A 21,620-nucleotide genomic window follows, 5' to 3' on the forward strand; every position below is an offset into this window, starting at 1 on the left:
CGGTTCAAACCCATCAGCCACTCCTCGGAAGGAAGGTTGGGCAATCCTACTTCTGTAGTGATACTGCCTCGGAAAACCAAGGAGGGGTCGTTATGAGTTGGATCCGACTCGACAGCACTAACAACAACAACGATAATAATTCTAAGACATTATGATTTCATTTGTTCAAAATCATTCCATTATGTACACTATAAGGTATATATAATAATGGACTTATTTTTAGATAAAATAATAAATGTCTGAAACATTCTTTCACATGTTGCCCATAGTGGCAAATCTTCATCAACTTGAGTCGGTTGAAATTTTGGAAGAAAGAAAGAAAGAAAATTCTTCTTGGTGGTAATTCCGGAAAAAAAAAAAAGGTTGTTCGAACATGATGAGCTAAATGCTTGTCCCAGTGAAACCAGTGTTTAGACCACCTTTAGTGCCTAACGCATTTGACTGCTATCCAGAAGGCTGGCAGCCGCCCCTCGGAAGGAAGGTGGGGCAGTCTACTTCCATAGCGGTATCACCTCGGAAACCCAAGCAGGGGTCGCTATGAGTCGGATCTGACTCGATGGCAGTGAGTTTGGTTGAGTTTGGCTGTCTAGTAAAAAAGGAAATAAAGAGCCCACGACCTTGGCTCCCCAGGATTGCTCGAAGGTTTCATTAGAACAAGGCAGGTTCACAGTTGAACCTCATGGTTTAATTCAACAAACATCATTTAAATGATTAAAAAAAAAAAAACCACTTCCCATCCCCTTGTTGTTTTTCTCACATGCTCTCCTTCTTGGGTATTTTAAACGCATCTGTAGTTGCTTTTAACGATTTACTTCCTGGTCATAGATTTACAACACTCAATAACCATTTACTCAAACGTCACACCTTCTTGTTTCTTTTGAAAGATCAGAACAGGTATCAAATCTTGGCAATTTTTGTTCATTGCTCAAAATGCAACTTAATCAATACAGAAACTTCACATTTTCTGTATTTCTTTAACAATGAACTGGGTTTTCCATTGAACTCCTCAGCTTTTATTACTGGAGTTAATAATCTATTTATTCAAATCCAAACTGCTCTATGCACCACCGCTGTGACTGAGCCCAGGAGTATAAGTCACTTCCCATTACCACATACTTTTCCCACCTTCAGTAAAAATCTCCCAATCCCAGCATTACTTTATCTGCATAAAGTATCATTAGCCAACTAGCACCAAAGGAGCACATAGTTAGGCTTAAGAAAGTCATTAGATGCACATTGTTAGGGTTAAGAAAAGTCATTAGATGCATTCTCTCTGCATCTTCACAGCAATCTTGTAAGTCTAGAAACTATTATTAGCCTCAGTTTCCCCTTGTGGAAAACTCACACAAGAAAGTATACAGCTGACACTAAGCTTGAGGTAAGGGCTATTTACTTCCAAAGCCTATGCTGTTATTAAGAAGCTCTGGTAATGTAGTGGTTAAAGCATTTGGCTGCCAAATTTAAAGAAAAGTCGGCAGTTCGAACCCACCAGCCACTCTGCACAATGATGAAGAGTCTGTCTCTGTAAAGATTTACAGCCTTAGAAACCCTATGGGGCAGTTCTGCTCTGTCCTACAGGGTCCCTATGAGTCAAAATTGACTTGATGGCTAGTGGGATGGGATTGGGACACTATTATTACTCTAGACTTCCTCCAGATAAGTGATTTTTAACTTACCAAACACCTAATTAGATACGTTCCTAACACTCATCAAACTGGACAGTCATTTTCTATTCCAAGCAAGTCCGTTATTACCATAGGACATGAAGTAGCATGTCCTCCCGTTTAACGTAGAGACTCAACACAGGCTGACCAACTGTTGTGCTACAAGCTGAAACAGTTAACAAAGCACCATCATACCTCCCTGTATAGTAAGTTCTCAGGTTACTAACTTCTGACTTGAGCACTTGCCATTTAAGGTCATGTAAATCTGCCCTCACTTTGAACCAACTGAAGGAGCTCTGATAGTTGTGTGGTTAAAGCATTGGGCTGCTAACCAGAAAGTGGGCAGTTCAAACCTACCAGCTGCTCTACAGGAAAGATAAGGCAGTCCACTCCTGTAAAAATATATAGCCTTGGAAACCCTATGAGGCACTTCTACTCTGTCCTATAGGGTTACCATGAGTCGGAATCAACTCAACGGTAGTGGGGTTGGCTGGGCTGAAACAACTGAACCAACCCCTACTCCCAACAAACTCTTCATGACAATCACTTTCATTTGCAGCACATGCAGCTTTTAAATCACTGAAAAAACATTTAAAAAAATCTCTCACTGCCATCAAGTCGATTTTGATTTACAGCAACTTTGTAGGACAGAGTAGAACTGCCCCATAGGGTTTCCCCAGGCTGTAAATCCTCCCGGAAGCAGACTACCACACCTTTCACCCATGGAGCAGCTGGTAGGCTCAAACCTATGACCTTTCAGTTAGCAGCCAAGCATTTAACACCTGCACCACCAGAGCTTTCAAAAGGCACTAAAGCAAGGTTAATAAGAACCATATACACCTTTGTCTACTTACCTACAAATGTGACTTAAAGACGAGCTGAGGATGGGATCCTGTTCTAACCTGGGGACTGACTGAATCCAGCAACACTTGCAACATTAATTTATCACTGTATCTCCTGCTTTTAGAAAGTGTGGCACAGTTTCTCCTAATCCACTGGTTTCCAAACTTTGCCGCATATCAGAATCACCTGGGGAGATGTGACACTCCTGAAGCCGAGGCTGCATTCCAAACCAACGAAATCAGAGACCTGCAGTGGAAGCCAGGATTCTTTTTAAAGACTCCTAGAGAATTTCAATGTGCAGCAAAGTTTGGGAACCATGGTCCTAAGGAAACTTTTATTTTTCTCTCCCAAGTATATGATCAATGGAATCCAGCTGGAAGGGAGAAAAAAAAAAACTGACTGCCATCAAGTTGATTCTGAATCGCAGCAACTCCCTTTGAGTTTCTGAGGCAGTAAATCTTTACGGAAGTAGATTGCCCAGTCTTCCTTCCATGGAGTGGCTGATGGGTTTGAACCACCAACCTCCTGGTTAGCAGTCAAATGCCTTAGGCACTATACCTCCAGAGATGATAATTAATGAAAAGACTGCTGAAAAACGGAAGAAAATCAAAACAGAACAGAAAGGCAACTAATCTATACTTTAAACATTTATTTTATTTAAAATTTCACAGGAGTATCCAAACGAGTAATAATGAAGACAGTCTTTGAAAGCAACTTGCTCTTTATACCCGGTGCCATTTGGAATTGCTGAAGGGAAATACTACTGACCCAGAAACAACACAGTAGAGATCTCCATGCTCTTAAAAGAAGGACTTGGCCAACGGCCTCATAGCGTAAAGTGCAGTATCTACAGCAGCCCTTGTTCCATGGCCCAGCGGCGGGAATATCCACACGCTCTACTAACTACCAGAATCCAGAGAACATCTCAAGGAAATCAGGAAGGAACTCAGAGGTGTGATTTAAAAAAAAAAAAAAAAAAACAACTGCTGCGCCACACTGTCATGCTTTTCTGTTTTATTCTCACATGTTGTTCTGAACATGTGTGTCAGAAACAGTGCTTGAGTCTGCTGTGCATATATTTTCTAATCAAATGCTTGAGAATCAATATGTTAAATATTCTACAGTGAAACAGTAACACTGAACTAACTGGAGGTCACTAAAGCAATTAATTATGTCAAAATAAAATTGATTTGCTACATCACAGAAAATTCACAAATAATCCAAATACATTTGAGCCACCAGAGAGGTCAGGCTCACTCCACACTGAAACTTACTGTTGTGAACAGTGAGTGTCTCCACTTTTTTTAGATGCATGGGAATAGTGATCTTTATTGTATTTTGCCTTTTCAATCAATACCAGTATCTCTCTTAATTAAGCACCTACTATGTGTTAAGTAGTTGAACTTAACACATCTGGGCCCTGGCCCTCCTGAGGACAATTTCTAGGTGCCTGACATGTGAACTGGTGGTACTGCACTGACCAGATCAACCAGAGTCTCCCCTGCATCCTGATGTCCCAACACGTCCTAACATAGCTTCAGTAACAGGTGCACACATCCTGCCAGAGCTTCATTAACAGGTGCTGACCAGGGGTGCACGCATGCACGTCTATACATACATCAAAGCTTAGAAACAAGACGACAAAGCAGAACTTTGTAGTAAATATTCCTATTATAAACAAGTAGCCCACTGGTGGGAAAATTAACATACAAAAGACATAAACCATCTCCAGGACTATTAAAGAAACAAGGAGTAACCATTGGAAATTAGGTGCTACATGGTAGGAACACAATCCGAGTTTGAAATTGTCACAGCAATCATGCAGCTACATTCAAATATGATCTGGTAATTCTAGACCAGAGATGGGGGAGTGCTTAAAGCAGAAAGATAGCTTGCCTGCTTTCATGTGTATTCACACAAATTGATATAAACATGCTTGTTCATTTTCACAGTAAAAAGTTCTTGGGACAGTCTTAACTACCATCCACCTCTGACAAGCACCCTAGTAGGAGCAAGGGAACCGACTCACCTATCGTCTGGATGATAGCATTCTGCACGATCTTCTCATCACTGTCCTTGGAACTTGTGCTGACGTTGGCACTGCCTACGGAGCCTCCCTGTAAGTCCCTGGCTTCCAACTCCACACTGAGACGCAGGTGCTTCAGTAACGTGTTGAAGACTTCCAGCACGGTGGGACCTGGAAGAGACAGCGAGCAGACACGTTTCCAGCACCATGCCCCCCAAATCAAGTCTCTGATTTCTTTACAGTCATTTATGGTATTTTCTAAATAACTGAAAATAATAATTTATGAATTAATCCACTTGAAGGACAGAAAGTGAATGAGAAATACATAAGTAAGAAAGTCTCCTAGCTACACTGTTGTTGTCAGGTGGCTCCGACTCACAGTGACTCTATGTCTAAGAGAACAAAATGCTGCCTGGTCCTATGCCAGCGACTCCTATCGATACTCCCTGGGCTTCATGAACAACACTGTCTGACTCTCTGCTAGAAACCAGACCTATCCGTCCACACATATGAGAGTTGTCAAACTTTCTACCTATCTAATCTTGCCTGTTCTAATTAATGTGTACTGGTTCAATATTTAACTTGACCACTGGGTCAGAATCCATAAAGTTATGATAAGAAGTTCACTGTAGCTCAGAAGACTTATTTTGCCTCTTCTGAGTCTGAAAAAGGAAGACTTTGTCTCAATTATTAGACAGAAGCTAGCTCTCTGCTTTTGGTTCCATAAAGCCTCTGCACATTTCCATTAGTCTATCACATGATATTAATCAAGGGTTTTATCTCCACCTCCCACTCTCAGCTCCTCCACGACAGGTGTCCATGTGCAAATGCTTCTCTGAATGCACAGATCCCAGCAGAGTACCCAACACAGAGATATTCAGAAAGAGTGATGATTCAGTATGTCATCTGTGTTTCATCCCACATTTCAAGTTAAATAATTTTCCTATTAAATGATGTGCTACTTCTGTCTCTTTAAGTTACAAGATAAATAATGAAAAGCCCACATCCAAAGTTGTTGTTATGTGCCGTTGAGTCAGATCTGACTCACAGCAACCGCTCCTTGGGTTTCTGAGGCAGTATCACTATGGAAGTAGATTGCCCAACCTTCCTTCCAAGGAGTTAAATGACACTGTATTGTATCTATAGACATAAAATGGGTCCAAAGAAAGCTAGTACAATTTTTTTAGCTGATTTCCACTCTGATTTTGAAGGAAAGAACCTAGATTCTCTTTCTGTGTGTTTCTGTAATGGATCCAAGGAGCTCTGGTGGCACAGTGCCTAAGGCATTTGGCTGCTAACCAGAAGGTCAGCAGTTCAAACCCAACATACTCTGTGGAGGAAGACCAGGCAATCTACTTCAGTAAAGATTTACCACCTTGGAAACCCAATGGGGTCTCTATGAGTCGGAACTGACTCAGTGACAGTGGGTTTGGTTTAGTTTTTGGTATAATGGATCCGTCTCTTCTTCTTATCACACGCAGGTGAAATACTGTGACCTCTATCCTGCCCTTTCTCTTTGTTCCCCTACAGTCAGTTAGTTGGCAAATCCTGTTGATTTTACATTCCCATTTCCACTGCTGCCATCCAAAGTCAAGTTCTTTCCATCATGCTCAGACGATGACAGCCACCTGGTCTAACTCTCCTTATATTTTGTTGCCAGGTAAATTTTCCTGTAGCATATCTCTAAGAAAGACTTGTTGCTCTGCACCATCGAGTTGATTTTCAATTCACAGCACCTCCATGTGACAGAGTGGAACTGCCCCATGTGGTGTCCTCGGTGTAGTCTTTATGGGAACAGACTTCCAGGTCTTTTTTCCCATGAAACTTCTGAGTGGATCTGAACCACCAGCCTTTCCATTAGCAGCTGAATGCTTAACCATTTCACCACCAGGGCTCCTTTGAAGAAGATGAGAGGAAATCTTTAAAGATTGCCAGTCAACTAGAAGTATGTTCAGTCTGGTGCAATGTAAAGCCACTTCTCTGACATCAACATGGATGACCACCACACGTTCCAGTCAAAATGGACTACATAATTATTTGCTCACACTAACTCCTCTTCCCTCCCCACTCCGAACCCTGGCCTGATGTGATCAAATTCTGCCTTGTACTACAGTATTAGATGCAAACGTCTAACCCCAAGTAAGCAATGTTTCTTATATCTGTATCCTCCTCAATGTTTAGCACATAACTGCATACAAAACCTTTATTAAAGGAAAAGGAGGAAGTTAAGGGGAAGTGGGGAAGTGAAGGAAAATGCTGACCCAGGCATTAAAGATGTCTGAGAACAAGCACATGAAACTAAAACTTCAGGAGAACTTACACCACATTAAGAACTACGTGGCAGTATTCCCAGAGGCGGGTGTCCAGGGACTGCTGTTCCTCTGCTGAACCAGCCACACTGGTACTCACCAATGGAGCCTTTCGCAGCAATGGCGACAGCCTCCAACAGGACCTGGATGATGCCCGCTCGAACCCGTGGAGCGTCTTTCTTACGAGCATCGAGGTGGCCTAGGATCTCCTGGATCACATGGTGAGAATACTGAGCCTAAAGGGAACAGAGTAGCACACAACTGTGAGCGAATCCATTCATTGTGGCGGTGGTCCTAAGAATGGAAAAGAGGGACACCGACATGTTCAGGTACAGGGCACTGGCTAAAGAGGTGTGTTCATGTTTTGGGATGCTATGCAGCCAATAACCAGCATGCTTTTGAGAAATAAATAGGGACACTAGGAGATATTTATGATGGCTGGAATGAGAAGAACCAGCTGCAAAATACTATGTTCAATGACGTTCAAGCTGGTTTGTAAACATTATCTAAGAACCACATATACACATTAATACTGTTTACCTCTCAGGGGACTTATGAGCAATTTTTATCCTCTTTCTATTTCTCTGTAATTTCTAATTCTTGACAATAAACATTTATACACTGTTGTAATTTGATAACAGGACAAAATGATGTTAAAAAAGAAATAGATTATGACATTTCCAGCACTTCTTCCTTCCTAAGAAATAAGTACTATTTCTTAGGGTGGGCCCCTAACAATGCTAGATGGTCAAAACTCATCTCATTAGAGAGCTACTACCAAAGAACACCTCATCAACAAGGACCTGACAGTGGACCTACCTGATGTTTGTATCAAGAAAGTATCAGAAGACTTGCAATTTACAAAGGCAATTCTATCACATATAAAAATGAATTTAGTCAATCCTAGTGCATGACAGCAGGCCTTAAATAAAAAGGCACAGCTAGATGAATGCTTATTCAAACTCCAACGAACAGTCATTGACTTATTTATTTTTAAACAGAGTAGCAAGGCTTTTTAACCTACATACATACCCACGAGTCAGGAGTGGGTCTACCACCCTGCACCACACTGTAAAAAGAACCTGCTGGTGGCCCTGGCTCTACCTACAGACAGCCCCCATGGCCTAATGTTCAGGATGGTATACCCCTGTGCTCTTAAGCAAGTCACTTAACCTCTCTAAAGGTCAGTTTTCTTACTTGTAAAATGGTGATAATAATATCTACCTCACAGGCTTAGAAGGACTAAATGAGATAAAGCACGTAATGTAATTAGCACAGTCATAAGACAGAGCTAGGAGCTCTGGCAGCATAGTACCTAAAGCACTTGAATGCTAACCAGAGGGCTGGTGGCTCAAACCTACCAGCCACTCCTGGGAAGGAAGGTTGGGCAATCTACTTCAGCAGTGATACTGCCTCAGAAATCCAAGAAGGGGTCGCCATGAGTTAGGTCCGACTCGATGGCACGTAACAACAAGAACAAGACATAGCTGGTTCTTAATTAATTGACAGGAATTATATACAGAACAGTACATATAACAACAAACTCTTGTGGGGCAGTGGTTAAGGCATTTGACTGCTAACCAAAAAGTCAGTGGTTCAAACCTACCAGCTGTTCCTCAGCAGAAAGATGAGGCAGTCTGCCTTGGTAAAAATTGTTGTCATCACTATGAGTCGGGTCCAACTCAACGGCACATAACAGCAACATATATGAATATTATTTATATATGTATATAAAACACACACACACATTTATGAATATCATATGGGAGCGCTGGTGGTGCACTTGCCTAAGGCATTTGACTGCTAACCAGAAGACTGGCAGTTCAAACCCACCAGCCACTCTTCAGAAGGAAGACTGGGCAACCTACTTCCATAGACATATCACTTTGGAAACCCAAGGAGGAGTCGCTATGAGTCAAATCAACTCAATGGCAGTGAGTTTGGTTTTGCACTTTTATGGCATTATATACACAATGGTATTTTAATATACAATTTTAACATACATGAACTTGCCCAAGATCATACAACTAGTAAACAGCACATCTGGGATGCAAATCTTAGTGCTGCCTATACCAACATCTGTGCTGCTTCTTTCTACCTTACCTCTTTTAAAATCAAGATGAGTTTTTCAGGGCATTAACAATATAGATGGTGTAAAAGAGACCTGGATTCCACTGAAATGAAGAGCTAACTGGGTCTGTTGAGCTCTTGGGGAAAAAAAAAACAAAAAACCCAAGGTGGTCCTTGGCAGTAGGTAAGAGTATTTTTATCATTAGGTTCCATGAACACCCAATCACATGGTACATACTCAATGACATGTCAGCTATACGCTTCTATAAACACATGTTGTTGTTATTGCTATGTGCCGTTGAGTCGGACCTGACTCATAACAACCCCTCCTTGGGTTTCCGAGGCAGTATCACTATGGAAGTAGATTGCCCCATCTTCCTTCTGAGGAGTGGCTGGTGGGTTTGAACCACCAGCCTTCTGGTTAGCAGTCAAGTGCCTTAGACACTATGCTACCAGAGCTCCCCTATAAACACATATGAATTCCAACATGAGTTTGTCAGTGAAATACAGCAGCTCAGTAAAGAGCACCATCATAAAATACTTCGTTTTATTCTTCTTTTCATCTTGGCAAATAAGAAAATAAATGGTAAAGAAAAGAAACAACACAACAGAGTTAAATGGTGAACATGCTTTTATACCCAACAGTGTCCCATCTGTGGGATGATCTGCCAGCTATATACACCCACATCACGTATATAAGATAAAGAACAGGTAGCCGAGCCATACCTGAATGGAATACATTATAACTTTGAAGCAATGCACTGCAAATTCATTGGGATCCCACAGTTTGTGATGGTCTAAATGCCTGCAAACAACAATAAAAAATGACTTTGAGAGCTACCTATTTTTATTTAGTGTTTTTCCTCTAGAACTCTCAACAATATGCAAAGTGTAACAGTCAAAAGGATACTAACTAAAAGAAAGCCAAGATTTACATTTCTACAAATATGATACATATGGCTGGTTTCTGTTGTTGGAGGGAGTGATGTTGTATAAAGTCACCACAAACACTGACTTAGTGAATACTGACATTCCCCCAAGGGAAAGAAAAGGTTAGGTTCCCACAAGCTTCTGGACACATTTTCATCAACCAATTAATACACAGCCTTGTTTTAAGAGCATTTCTGTTTACAGACATTCTATTTTATATATTGCTGATTCATTAACAGTGAACTCACAGCCAACAGCCCTGTAACTCACGTCTGAAGTAAGTTTATCCAAGACACGTATTCTCCCTGTGAAGCACATCACAGCCTTCTTGAGCTCAGGAGCACTAAAGAGTACTTCACACTACAATTAATTGGGGGCCGTTTCAAATAGCGAAATCACCAACAAAAAGTGCAGAGAACGTGCCAGAAACAGAACATGAGAAAGACACCTGTTCACAGTATGAGATGCAACAAGAAGGCAGAGTGTCCCGTGGCTGACCTCAACTGGGAACGTGTATATCATGTGACTCAAATTTCTTGCCCCGCTGCATATATTCACAAATGACCGTGAAAGTGCTGCAGGTGTTGATCTGGGGGTCACAAGTCAATTTCAGTGAGTAGCTGAATTGGCAAACATGGAATCCATGAACAATGAGATCAAGTGTATTTCCCACAACTGCCAAACCCTGGTATAACACATGCCACTAGTAACATGTTTAAATACAAGTCAGAGCTCACAAGAAAGAAGAGTCCCTCCGTGCAATTCCACAAGAGGCCAGCTGTCTAGATCGTTGAGACCTCTGTAGTTAGAACATGTATTAAAATCAAATGTGTAATCTGAGACTAGACTACCTATCTGGACATTAACATGGAAATACACTTTTACTTAGATCTGACTTGATTCTGGTCATTTCCGAGGGCATTCTCATGAGCCCACAGTCTTTAAGCAGAAGAGCTCAATGTTTTTGGATCACAAACTTCTCAGATTTCTCACATAATTTTGAGGACTGTAGACAAAGCTCAACCTTGAATCCCTTGCAGAGAACATCTACCCTAAATAAAGCATTCTGCATGTTCCACGTGGACTGCTCTAAACACGCTATACAGTCAGGCAGACCGGGCAGGGTTTCGTTCTATTGTACATGGGGTCGCTATGAGTCAGAGCCAACTCGACAGCACCTAACAACACAACACACACAGTTAGGAATAGAAAAAACAAGGCACATGACTAACAAAAGAAAGACTATTAAAAATCCACAGAAATTATGCAGAATGTTAAATATTAGGTCTATCACATGATGACTGAGTTAGAAATAAAGGCTCAACAAAAGGGTTGAGATTTACGTCTGTGTGGAAAGACTCAAAGCTCAAACAGATTCTGCCCAGAGGGTGTGGAAGATAAACACCGATGAGGTACAAACTATCCCTGCTCTGATTAGTCACTGGGTATAAAGTGAAATTTATTCAGAGAAGTGAATAGCAAACAGGAAAAGGAAAGCCAGAGAGCAGAAGCCAGGAACAGGAGGCACCGACGACAGACATTAGTGAGACAAGCAGAGCTCATCAGACTGAGAGGCTTTTTCCATGTCTCGGTACACACACTCAATTTAAAGTTTGTAAGTGGAAATTCACATTAAATAACACATAGGCTATTACATACACTATATATTTCACCTTTAAGGAGGAAAAAGCTAGTTAAGCAGCTGAACCAGTACTCAGATATGTGACATCTGAGTCCTGCACTGCTCTCACACATCACACTGGTTCCATCAATGGCCTCCTCACACAGGCGGAAGACGGTGTGTCCCCTGTAAGTAAATGAACATACAGCCAACACTGCCAGCCACAGGTAAAGGCCCAACGACTCACGCAAACACGGGCCTAACGGCATTATTCATATTCCCAAAAGTTGCTCGGCCCAGTAATTCTCGGAAACAATTCTCCGCCAGCACAGCAGGGTTCTCCTCCTTGTCGGCTGCGGAAGGAGAGGAAGGCGGGCCTATTCGACTGGAAGAAAAGAAAGAGAGAACAAAAGCTAATATAAACACCCTAAAACTGGTTCCAACAGTTAAAGAGAACAGCTACTGCTTTTCAGAAATACTAACGGCATGCCCTTTTATCCTGAAATAACTTTTAACCTTCATTCTCCCTTTATGACTTTAACACCACTGAAGCTAATCCTATCACCTTTCAAATAGGGAGAACCAAGTTCAATTGTGCGTCCTCTAGGTCAGCAGAGAACTTTGGCTGCGTGTTCTTCTGCTCCTTTCCCCCTTCTCTAGGTCTAAAGCTAAAGTGTAGTAAGAACAACAATCAACTGTAAACAAACAAACAAACAAACGAACAACTCCACTGTCATGGAGGTGACCGCAACTCATCACAACCCTGCAGGGCAGAGTAGAACTAATAGGGTTTCCAAGGCTGCACTCTTTACAGAAGCAGACTGCCTCATTCTTCTGCTGAGTGGCTGGTGGATTCAAACCGATGACCTTTTGGTTAGGAGCCGAAATGCTTTAACCACTGCACACCAGAGCTCCTTTGTTTAACTGAAGGTAGGCAAAAAAAATTTAAGTGAAAACCATATGATACAGCCTGTGAATAAAAAATAAATTTCAAAAGCTAATTAGAAAAGCAAGGACCTGTGGTGGTGTAAATGCCTAAGGCATATGACTGCTAACCAGAAGGTTGGCGGTTCAAACCCACCAGCCACTCTGCAGAAGGAAGACTGGGCAATCTACTTCTGTAAAGATTTACTACCTTGGAAACCCAAAGGCAGTTGCTATGAATCAGAATCAACTTGATGGCAGTGAGTTTGGGTCTTGGTTTGGAATTAGAAAAGAAGTATACACAGAAGTCTTTGGTAAACAGTCACATCTAAGGAATTCAACATGGCTTTCCCTAAATTAGCATATAAACTTAGAAGAACATGTAAGCGCTCCACAGAGTTAGTCTTATTTTAATTTTTACTTCTTCTAGACCACTTTACTTTGAAATTGCACATGTAATCATCAAAATTATCAGGAAATTTTAAATTTCAGAACTACACAATCTTTCAAATTTGACTCTGATTTCCTCTTCACACTGGAAGAATCAGGAAGGCCTGATTCTCAAGAGGCCATCACACATCACTACCGTGTGTGGCAACAGGAGAGTAGAGGGAGCATGTCACGGGACTTGAAATAGCGCAAGTACAGAATTCTCAGTGTAACTGGATGACATGGGGAAAACAAAAGCAGCCTATGTCCCCAAACAATATTCCTGTCCAAAACACCTTCAAAGAATGAATCAGAAACGAACGGCATCTAATGTTTTTCTGAAAAGAAGTACAATATACTGAACAGCTATCAGCACTGCTATTGGTGGAATGACTGTCAGCATTATTACCACTACTGTCACTAGTAGTCACTTAGCTCTACCTCTCCAGGAGGAAGCAGGCCAGAGCTCTAATGAATGACAATGGTCAGCTGTCTCTTTCTCAGACTTGCAGCTTTAAGAAACTTTAATAAAATTTATTCTGAAACAAATCAATAAGACTGTACTTTTTTTAGTAAATAAAGCCTATGGGATCACTAAAGATCAATAATTTTTCCAGAAAGAACACATTTTTAGCCACGTAACTGTAAATTACTATTCATATAATGCTAAAGACGAAACTTATCCTAGCAAGCACGCACGCGCAAACATACAGTCCCTGTGGCCTCAGCCCTAATGTCTTTCACTCAGTACCTGTCCACCTCTTCTGTCTTCTGCATGTTAAACAGCAGGGATGGCACGATCTTGTCCATATGCTGCGGCTCCCAGATGGTAGCTCGAAGTTCGTCATTAACCGTTTTGCGAACCACTCCTTGAATACCCCTTATCCCAGCAATTCGGATTCTGTAAGAGAAAACCTTAGCCATAAAAGAAAGGCTATTTAACAAGCCTGCCTGTCTCACTGAAGGAACGGCTACGAAGCAACTGTTGTCATCTCAAGTTATTAGAATAAAAATAATCAGCAGCAAATCTGAGAAATTAAAATCCCAAAGATCTGAGAGGGACACAAAGACACAGCACTTCTAAAAGAGGCTCATTTTCAACAGCATCTTTGAAAAATCAAGATTCAAAGTTGAAGAAGATCAGGAAATACAGAGATCTAGAAATACTTAGTCTGGGAATTAATTTTCAGCAAAAATAATTTAATCAAAAGTACTCTGGCTTTTGTTAGGTCTGTCTCCCTGAAGGATGATGACAACTCAAACAATTGTGAGCTCCTTCCTCTCCACTGCTCGTGGGAAAGCCTCAGCAGCTCAGGGAACACAGTCTCCACGGGCCCTGACACCCCAAACACTTCTCAGGCTTCCCTTGCACCGCACCTCCCTCAGTCCACCAAGATGCAAAACTGGAAGTGTGGGTCTTTGAAGGGACAACCAATGAGAACCATGAAAATGGAGTCAAGACGCTCTGAGTCACATACATGTGTGACAGAGACAGAACGGTGCTCAGGCCTCCCACCTAACCCAGAGCTCAGACTTCCTCAAGCAATTTCTCGCTCTTCTTCAACATCATCTGTCAGCTTAAGATTGGGAAGACGAGACATGAAACCAGCTTACAGAAGCTGGGCAAGAACTTCTGAAACAGAGCTGACCTATGGTCCAATTACCCTGTTTGTCCCTTGGGCCAAATTTCATTGTTTTCTACTTCTTTTTTTTTTCCCTAATACCTGAAACATTGACCAATTTGAGGATTATGCAGCTTACCAAGCATCATCTTCCAAAAACTTTAACTGGACGAAAAGAATGAAAGACACGAGGAGGAAGGTGCTACTGCTTAACAAAGCCGTGGGCAACTAGTGCAGGCGTTTGGGGCAGCGAGTGGGGAATGACACGTGGCAGTGACATGACACCGGACCAGGGAGGAGAGGAAAGTGGAGTCTGAAAGACACATTTTATCAACTTTGAAACATCTATACACCCTGCTTTCTAAAGCGTAAACAAGGGCTTGAGAGGCGCCCATACACCTACTGCACATGGGCAAACCCAGCTGTACGACAAAAGGTGTCTGCTTTATAAACCTCTGCTCCTTGGGGAGGTGAAGGCCAAGACTTCTAACAAAGGCTTGGCCTGCTTCTCTGTTGCACCCTTGGAGTCTAACACAAGATGGTACAGAACATACAGCCACACAAAATGCCACAAAGGGGCAGCTCACACCTTGCGACACAGGAGCCTGAATGAAGCAGCGGCAGGTGCTGACGCCCAGGTAGGGAGGCAAGGACTGTTGATCGCTAGCCCAGCTCTACAGCTGGGGTCCTGTCCAGACTGGGTCTGGCTGAAGCAGCACAGCCAGCTGCGCGCTCCAAAGCAATTTCCCCATCAGTACCCAGGACAACTGCAGGGCCTGCAGCACAGGGAGTGTCTGGGACTTGAATGAGTTAATTCCGGCAAAGTGCTGAGGCAACAAGGAGCACACAAGGAGAACTGAACAAGCACCCGCTGCTCCTGCTGTGGCTGCCAGTCACGGTGAGGATCAGGACAAGGGTGACAGTGACCACTTCCACCAGAGCTGTGGGATCTTAGCGTGAGACCAAGGTGCACGCCATACAAATGGGGCCCAGCATCTGCAATGCAGACGTTTTAAGGAAACCTTGACAGTTATCCTTGTCTCCCACCACCCCCAACTCCCCACGGACTGATAAAAGGACTGACAATAAGCCTCAAAGTTAAAACCTAAAAGGGAATATAAATATAAGTTATTTTAGGCAAAGGAAGAAAAATGAAAATCAAACCCTGTAAGCATCCAGAAGCACTCTGGTTTATTTATCTGTTTCATATGGGAAGTTGGCATTTTAAAATTTCAACTATCATAATGGAAAGTCCTTCAGTTTGGTCTAAGTACTAAAACCCCTTGCTTAAACAGTGAAAAACATTAAATGAAAATAAGTTGAACAATACACTTCACTAGGGGGAGCTCCACACCTAAAATCAAGCTGCCTGGGACAAGGCTGAGTGTCTGAAACGCATCTTTTCATAACCTGCGGAGATCACAGACACTTGCACCTACACTGGTTTACACGCGAAACTCATTTTAACCAGGATCTAGAAACTGTTTAATCTGTTAGGCCTGATAAGAGTAAACAGAAAAGCAAACTACATTCTGAATAATTTTCTGTATTTTCAAGAAAACAAAAATGTTAACATCTGAGGACACACTGCCATTTCCTTTGCTCTGTACTAATCTTATTCGTAGGAGTTCTGGTAGCATAGTGGCTAAGGCACTTGACTGCTAACCAGAAGGCTGGCGGTTCAAACCCACCAGCCACTCCTCGGAAGGAAGGTTGGGCAATCTACTTCCGTAGTGATACTGCCTCGGAAACCCAAGGAGGGGTCGCTGTGAGTTGGGTCTGACTCGACGGCACACAACAACAACAATCTTATTTGTATCTCTTTGTCCTGCTGATGGCTTACCATCATTTGAGAACATGGAACGATTTGAAAGAACATTTACCAATACCCTTTAAGGAGGAAAAGAAGACTGTAATGGTAACTGGGAGATACGAGAAATTAATCATTATATGGTAACTAGACATGTTGACCTCTGAGGCCTTCTACCTCATAATAAAAGACTCTGAAGCAGCTCTACTATTCTGCCTCATGTTGAGGAAGAAATACACTCACAGCATCTGACACAGAAACTCAATCTGGCATCTGAGAATGACAGTTAATCACCTCTCAGTTTTCTTCAAGTTAAAATAACTTCTACGCTTGTTGTCTTTTGTCCAGATCAACTACAATCCACGTAAAATCTGTGTTCCACTTCTCCTCATTCCGTTATTGTAAAATAAAAATGACAAAACATAGTGAATCTAACTATGAAGTGCCCACACGTCCGAGTCCCCAGGGTTGGGTCGTTCTATGCTCATCTCAAACCACCTTCTCAGGTACCAAGGCCATTTTGCCTTTACTTCTTTAAAGTTCCTCATTTCTACACAGGTATCAACCCGTAGTGACAGTTGCAGGTAAGTATTTGGTTGTAGATTACAAGGAGACATCCACACAAAATGCTTTAAAATGCCCTAATCATGTGTCATGACCACCTCAGAGTGACAGTGACTCAATTCATTAACGCACATCCATTCACTCAACTCATCTGTATTCATTCCAAACATACGCACAAAGGCCCAGTATGTGCCAGATGCTCCTCAACATGCTAAGAAAACAGTAGACAGAGCCCTGTTCCTCGGGAGCTCCAGCTCCACAGAGGAACAGACTCACGGATCTCTCTGGACAAGTGCCTCGGGGACACAGATGTGATAAGAGACAAGGGGTCACTGGGGACAGAAGGAGCCAATCAGGCAGGTATCCAATAAATGCCCAAAGGAAGATTCTCTTGAAAGGTTTCATCTGAACAGAAATCTGAACAAGGGAGGTGCTAAGCCATGCTGATATCTGGAGACTGTTCCAGGCAGAGAGAACAGTGAGTCCACAGCCTTGGAGGAGGACAGCATCTTAGTGTTCAAGGAACAGAACACAGGGTCCATGTGAAAGGAGTGAGCAGGGCTGGCAGTCAGGCAGGAGGAGCATGGGGTCCAAGTGAATGGATTGGGGAGCAGCGGACGGCAGGGCTGGCAGTCAGGCAGGAGGAGCATTCCAGGCCACAGCAGAGACTTATTTTAAGCTGAGTGAACTGGGAAACCACCCTGGACTTTGTCACTCTGGTCAGCTGTTATTAACTTGTAAGAATAAAGGAAAGTCATGTTTTAGGAATAAAATGTGTGTTTTCCCATTTCCCTTGGCAATAATTACATAGTACATGTAAGCACAGTATTCAGCAGTACTCTCTGACAGTAAACCAGTAAGAATAACAATACATACTCTGTTCGTGTCTCTGGATCACTGTGGCAGGAGTGACACATAGCACTGAACCGAGACACAAAAAAGTCGTAACGCCTGTGGTATGAAGGTGTGTCTTCCTCGATATTCGCAAATTTGACAAACTAAAAACAAAAACAGCAACATCAATGTTTCACCACCTTTTCAAAAATATGGAACAAGCACATTGCTTTGCATGACTTACCTGCTAAATTAACAATAAATATCCAAATAAGAAAGGAGCTCTGGTGGCATAGTGGGTAAGGCATTTGGCTGCTAACCAAAAAGTCAGTGGTTCATATCCACTAGCCACTCTGCAGAAGAAGGATGAGGCAGTCTCCTTCCATAAAGATTTACAGCCTTGGAAACTCAGTGGGGGTCACTCTGGGTTGGAATCAACTCAACGGCAGTAAGTTTGGCTTTTGGTTTATCCAAGTGAGAAGCAAGTGAAATACAGTTACCACACACAGACATTTCAGTAATGACCTTTCAGCAATCAAGGATAAAGCTTTAACAACAGTAACTGTAACTTCTGAGTCGAGGTCCTGATGGGGCACCTGCTCCAGAAGGAAGTCTACCCTGCAGCCATCCACATCCCTACGGGCTGATAATGGCTCCGTGGCACCTCACAGCGGCCTCAACCTCTAGGGAACTCGATTCCTAATCGTGGGAAAGAAATCTCTGACACCCGCTATATAGCCCATGAATGAATAACATTTACGCGGTAAGATGGGACACGCGAGATGGGCAGAAACTCAAGGGAACATGATAAGAATTCAACAGAAAAGAAAAATAATGAGATGCTACAATTTATCCTGTATCCTTTCCAATGATTAGAGACAGAGAGAGGGAGGGAAGGAGCAACACGAAAGCAAGCGTGAGAGCACGTGCGAGAGCGAGAAAGCGAGCGTGGGGGAGCGAGAGCCAGAGCCGGCCACGCGTCCAGGAGACTGAACGACCTGATCTGACAGCACCTAACAACAACGTGTGGCACCAGGCTGGGCCTGAGGGTCCTTAAAGCACAGTTTTAATCTGAAAGATCCTACGTGTGGTACAAAGCTGGCCCTGAGAGTCCTCAATGGACAGTTTCTTTCCTCACTAGTTTTCTTTTTCTTATTTCTTACTCATCTTATGATTGATGATACAAAATAGACTAAAACAAGCTGTTAACTTACTTACTAGAAATGTCAGTATCTATATGTAGACACACCTGTCAGGATACAGCAGACTGATGGCTTTTCAAAGGTAAAGTCAAATTTTCTCTACAGCAGGAATCAGGGAAGAATAAACTTGAACAAATGAAATACTGACACAACGGTATCTGGAAGTGAGATAAAGCTAAGGCATCTGCTTTACATTATGTTTTACATGCTCACGGGTGTCAGAGAGGAGCCACACCATCCTGGTTCAGATTCAACTACCTCATCTGTGCCACGAGTCATGACATGCCACCGTCCCATGTTACGACAGGAACACAGAAGGTCAGAAGCTAAGTCATGCGGCCAAAGTAACACAGCTTCCAAGTGGTGAAACTGGCATTACAGCCCAAGGCCCTGCCTCTCCATTTTCAAAGTTCCTGAGCTACACACACTGACCATACGGAGAGATTCTCAGAGGATTAAACCAACTGCTCACACTTTTCCTAAAAAGAAACACTGAATGACATGGGAATATGCTCCAAAAACATAAATGAAAAAACTGCACAAAAGCTCTGTGCACAATGACCAGCAAAATAGCTGCCATCCAGTCAACTGTGACTCCCTGGTGCCCTTTGATGTCTCATGTGCTCCTTAGGGCTTTCAACGGCTGGCTTTTTGGAGGCAAACACCAGGCCTTTCTTCCAAGGCACCTCTGGGATACTTGCACCTCCACCTTCTCAGTTAGCAGCCGAGTGTGTTAACCATACGCTCCACCTAGAAACGCCCTACATAGTCTGCTCCCAATTTTCTAATGTATAAAATAAATAATTCAAAACATTAAAGGATTCCTTGTGAATGTGAGATTTATAGGAAACTTCCTGAAAAATGTGAAGACATTCTGAGAAGAGAATTAACACTAGTTATACTAGTTACACTGGTGGCGTAGTGCCTTACACATTAACTGCTAACCAGAAGGCTGGCGGTTCAAACCCACCAGCCACTCCTTGGAAAGAAGATTGGGCAACCTACTTCCATGGAGATGTTCCCTTGGAAACCCAAGGAGGGGTCGCTATGAGTCGGAATCAACTCCACAGCAGTGAATTTTTGTTTGTTTACGCTAATTAAACTTTTACCTCGTAAGAAAATGGTCTTACTCACAGAATTGGTTCCAAGTACTTGTAGCTTTGGTTCCCCTGATTCCAGCAGCTTTGCTACCATATGAAGAAAGCTCTCCACAAATGGCTTGATGCTCTGAGAATGACAAGCCATGAGAAGCTGATCCAATGCCTCCATAGCAATTAAAACATACCTGAGCATAAGAGAAAAAGAACGTCAAGGCTTTGCTGGCTCTCTGAAGTCCCATCAGTGCTTTCCATTAACAGAATTAAAATAAGCTTCTTTAAACACAAGGAACAAAAAAAGACAAATTTTAGTACCTTCTAAATTGTCACACAGAACTAATGATCTTACAACCAGCTACCACCAGGCTGACGCTGACTCACGGGGACCCTGTGTGCATCAGAGCAGAACTGTGGTCCTGTAGGGTTTTCAATGACTGAGTTTCTGAAAGCAGATCACCAGGCCTTTCCTCTGCAGAACCTCCTGGTGGACTGCAATCCCCACCCTTGGGGTAGCAGCCAGGCATGGTGACTGCACCATCCAGGGATCCCTAGCGACCTTCGCAGATGATGAAACAGTCCTCGTGCTCGAGAACACAGACACGACACGCTACTGGTACTGCTCCATTCCTCCTTCCACAAAACCTCTTTCAAAGCTTCCTTACTATTCCTGCTGTGTACATCCTTCTTTGTAAACATGGACATTTTCTATTTTCCAGACTTTTCTCATCATATTTCTCTATATCTGATCCAATATAGTTATTATCAACAGCATGCCTAAGAGTCCCAGCAAAGTCAACTCGTATCGGTAAATCTGAATAAACAGTTCTGACAACAAAATATTCTAAGAAAATGTTTCATCAATTTTACTTTACGGTCCATCAGATCCTAAATTGTGTACTCAAAACAGAAATGCAGGTATTAGATTAACCTTCCTTCAACAAGCAGCAATAAAACTGTTTATGCCAAGACTCAGTAAAATGGAGCAAGCAGGGAAAAGCATGGGGCTAGGGAAAGTCGACGTTTTCTGTTGGAGAGTAACTCTAAGAAACTGGAATCACGAAACAACAGCACGGGCTAGTATTCTGAATCCCCACTGTGCGCTACCACTGTTTAAGTGCACGCAGTGGGCTGACTGAGATGGCAGGCTTTGTTTACAGGGAGGAGGAGAGGCTGCACGTCTCCAAACCACCACGCCTCAGGCTCACCTTTGTAATCTCCTGTCTAAACCCAACACGGTTCTCTCTTCTCTCCCTGATAGGTAAATCCCCAAGTGTGACAATCCATAAAAAAATAATTGGTTAGCAAGATCTTTCTATTTGTCTTCAGCTTAGAGATTGATTTTAAAATGACAGTATCACACACATTGACAGATTAAGGGAATCAATTTCTATTAATTTTCCATTGAGAAGCCTCAAAAACTAGTGGGTGATTTAGCTACAGGCAACCCCATTAACTAACGTGAGTCTATTCACACGAGCCTATTTATTCCAGAAAAGGAAAAAAGCCACAGCACCTAGGTAATTATTACACATTTCTTCATAAAATACTACAATGCTGTATCGTCCATGTGTTATTCTTGCCTGGCCAGATGGCAAAATAATTTATAGCATGATGTGGCCTAGGAGGGATTTTCCAAAGATACTATATCAGCAGGTATTACCCTCAAGACTGACAT

At 42.5% G+C, this 21,620-nt stretch overlaps 1 protein-coding gene across 1 annotated transcript in view; it reads right to left on the reverse strand.

The window, feature by feature from the left end:
• EFR3A (EFR3 homolog A) overlaps positions 1-21,620 on the reverse strand; it is a 111,737-nt gene that overhangs the window by 43,197 nt on the left and 46,920 nt on the right. Inside the window, exons 4-10 of the mRNA XM_042780910.1 lie at positions 19,983-20,133; positions 17,689-17,810; positions 13,568-13,717; positions 11,711-11,848; positions 9,639-9,717; positions 6,943-7,078; positions 4,537-4,704 (exon numbers count right to left, since the gene is read on the reverse strand). Coding sequence (XP_042636844.1) covers positions 4,537-4,704; positions 6,943-7,078; positions 9,639-9,717; positions 11,711-11,848; positions 13,568-13,717; positions 17,689-17,810; positions 19,983-20,133 — 944 coding nt within the window. The remainder of the gene's footprint in view (positions 1-4,536; positions 4,705-6,942; positions 7,079-9,638; positions 9,718-11,710; positions 11,849-13,567; positions 13,718-17,688; positions 17,811-19,982; positions 20,134-21,620) is intronic.

The sequence above is a fragment of the Orycteropus afer genome, unplaced genomic scaffold (assembly GCF_000298275.1).
Source record: "Orycteropus afer afer isolate SDZICR_OR568_19922 unplaced genomic scaffold, OryAfe1.0 scaffold00069, whole genome shotgun sequence".
Classification (NCBI taxonomy): Eukaryota; Metazoa; Chordata; class Mammalia; order Tubulidentata; family Orycteropodidae; genus Orycteropus; species Orycteropus afer.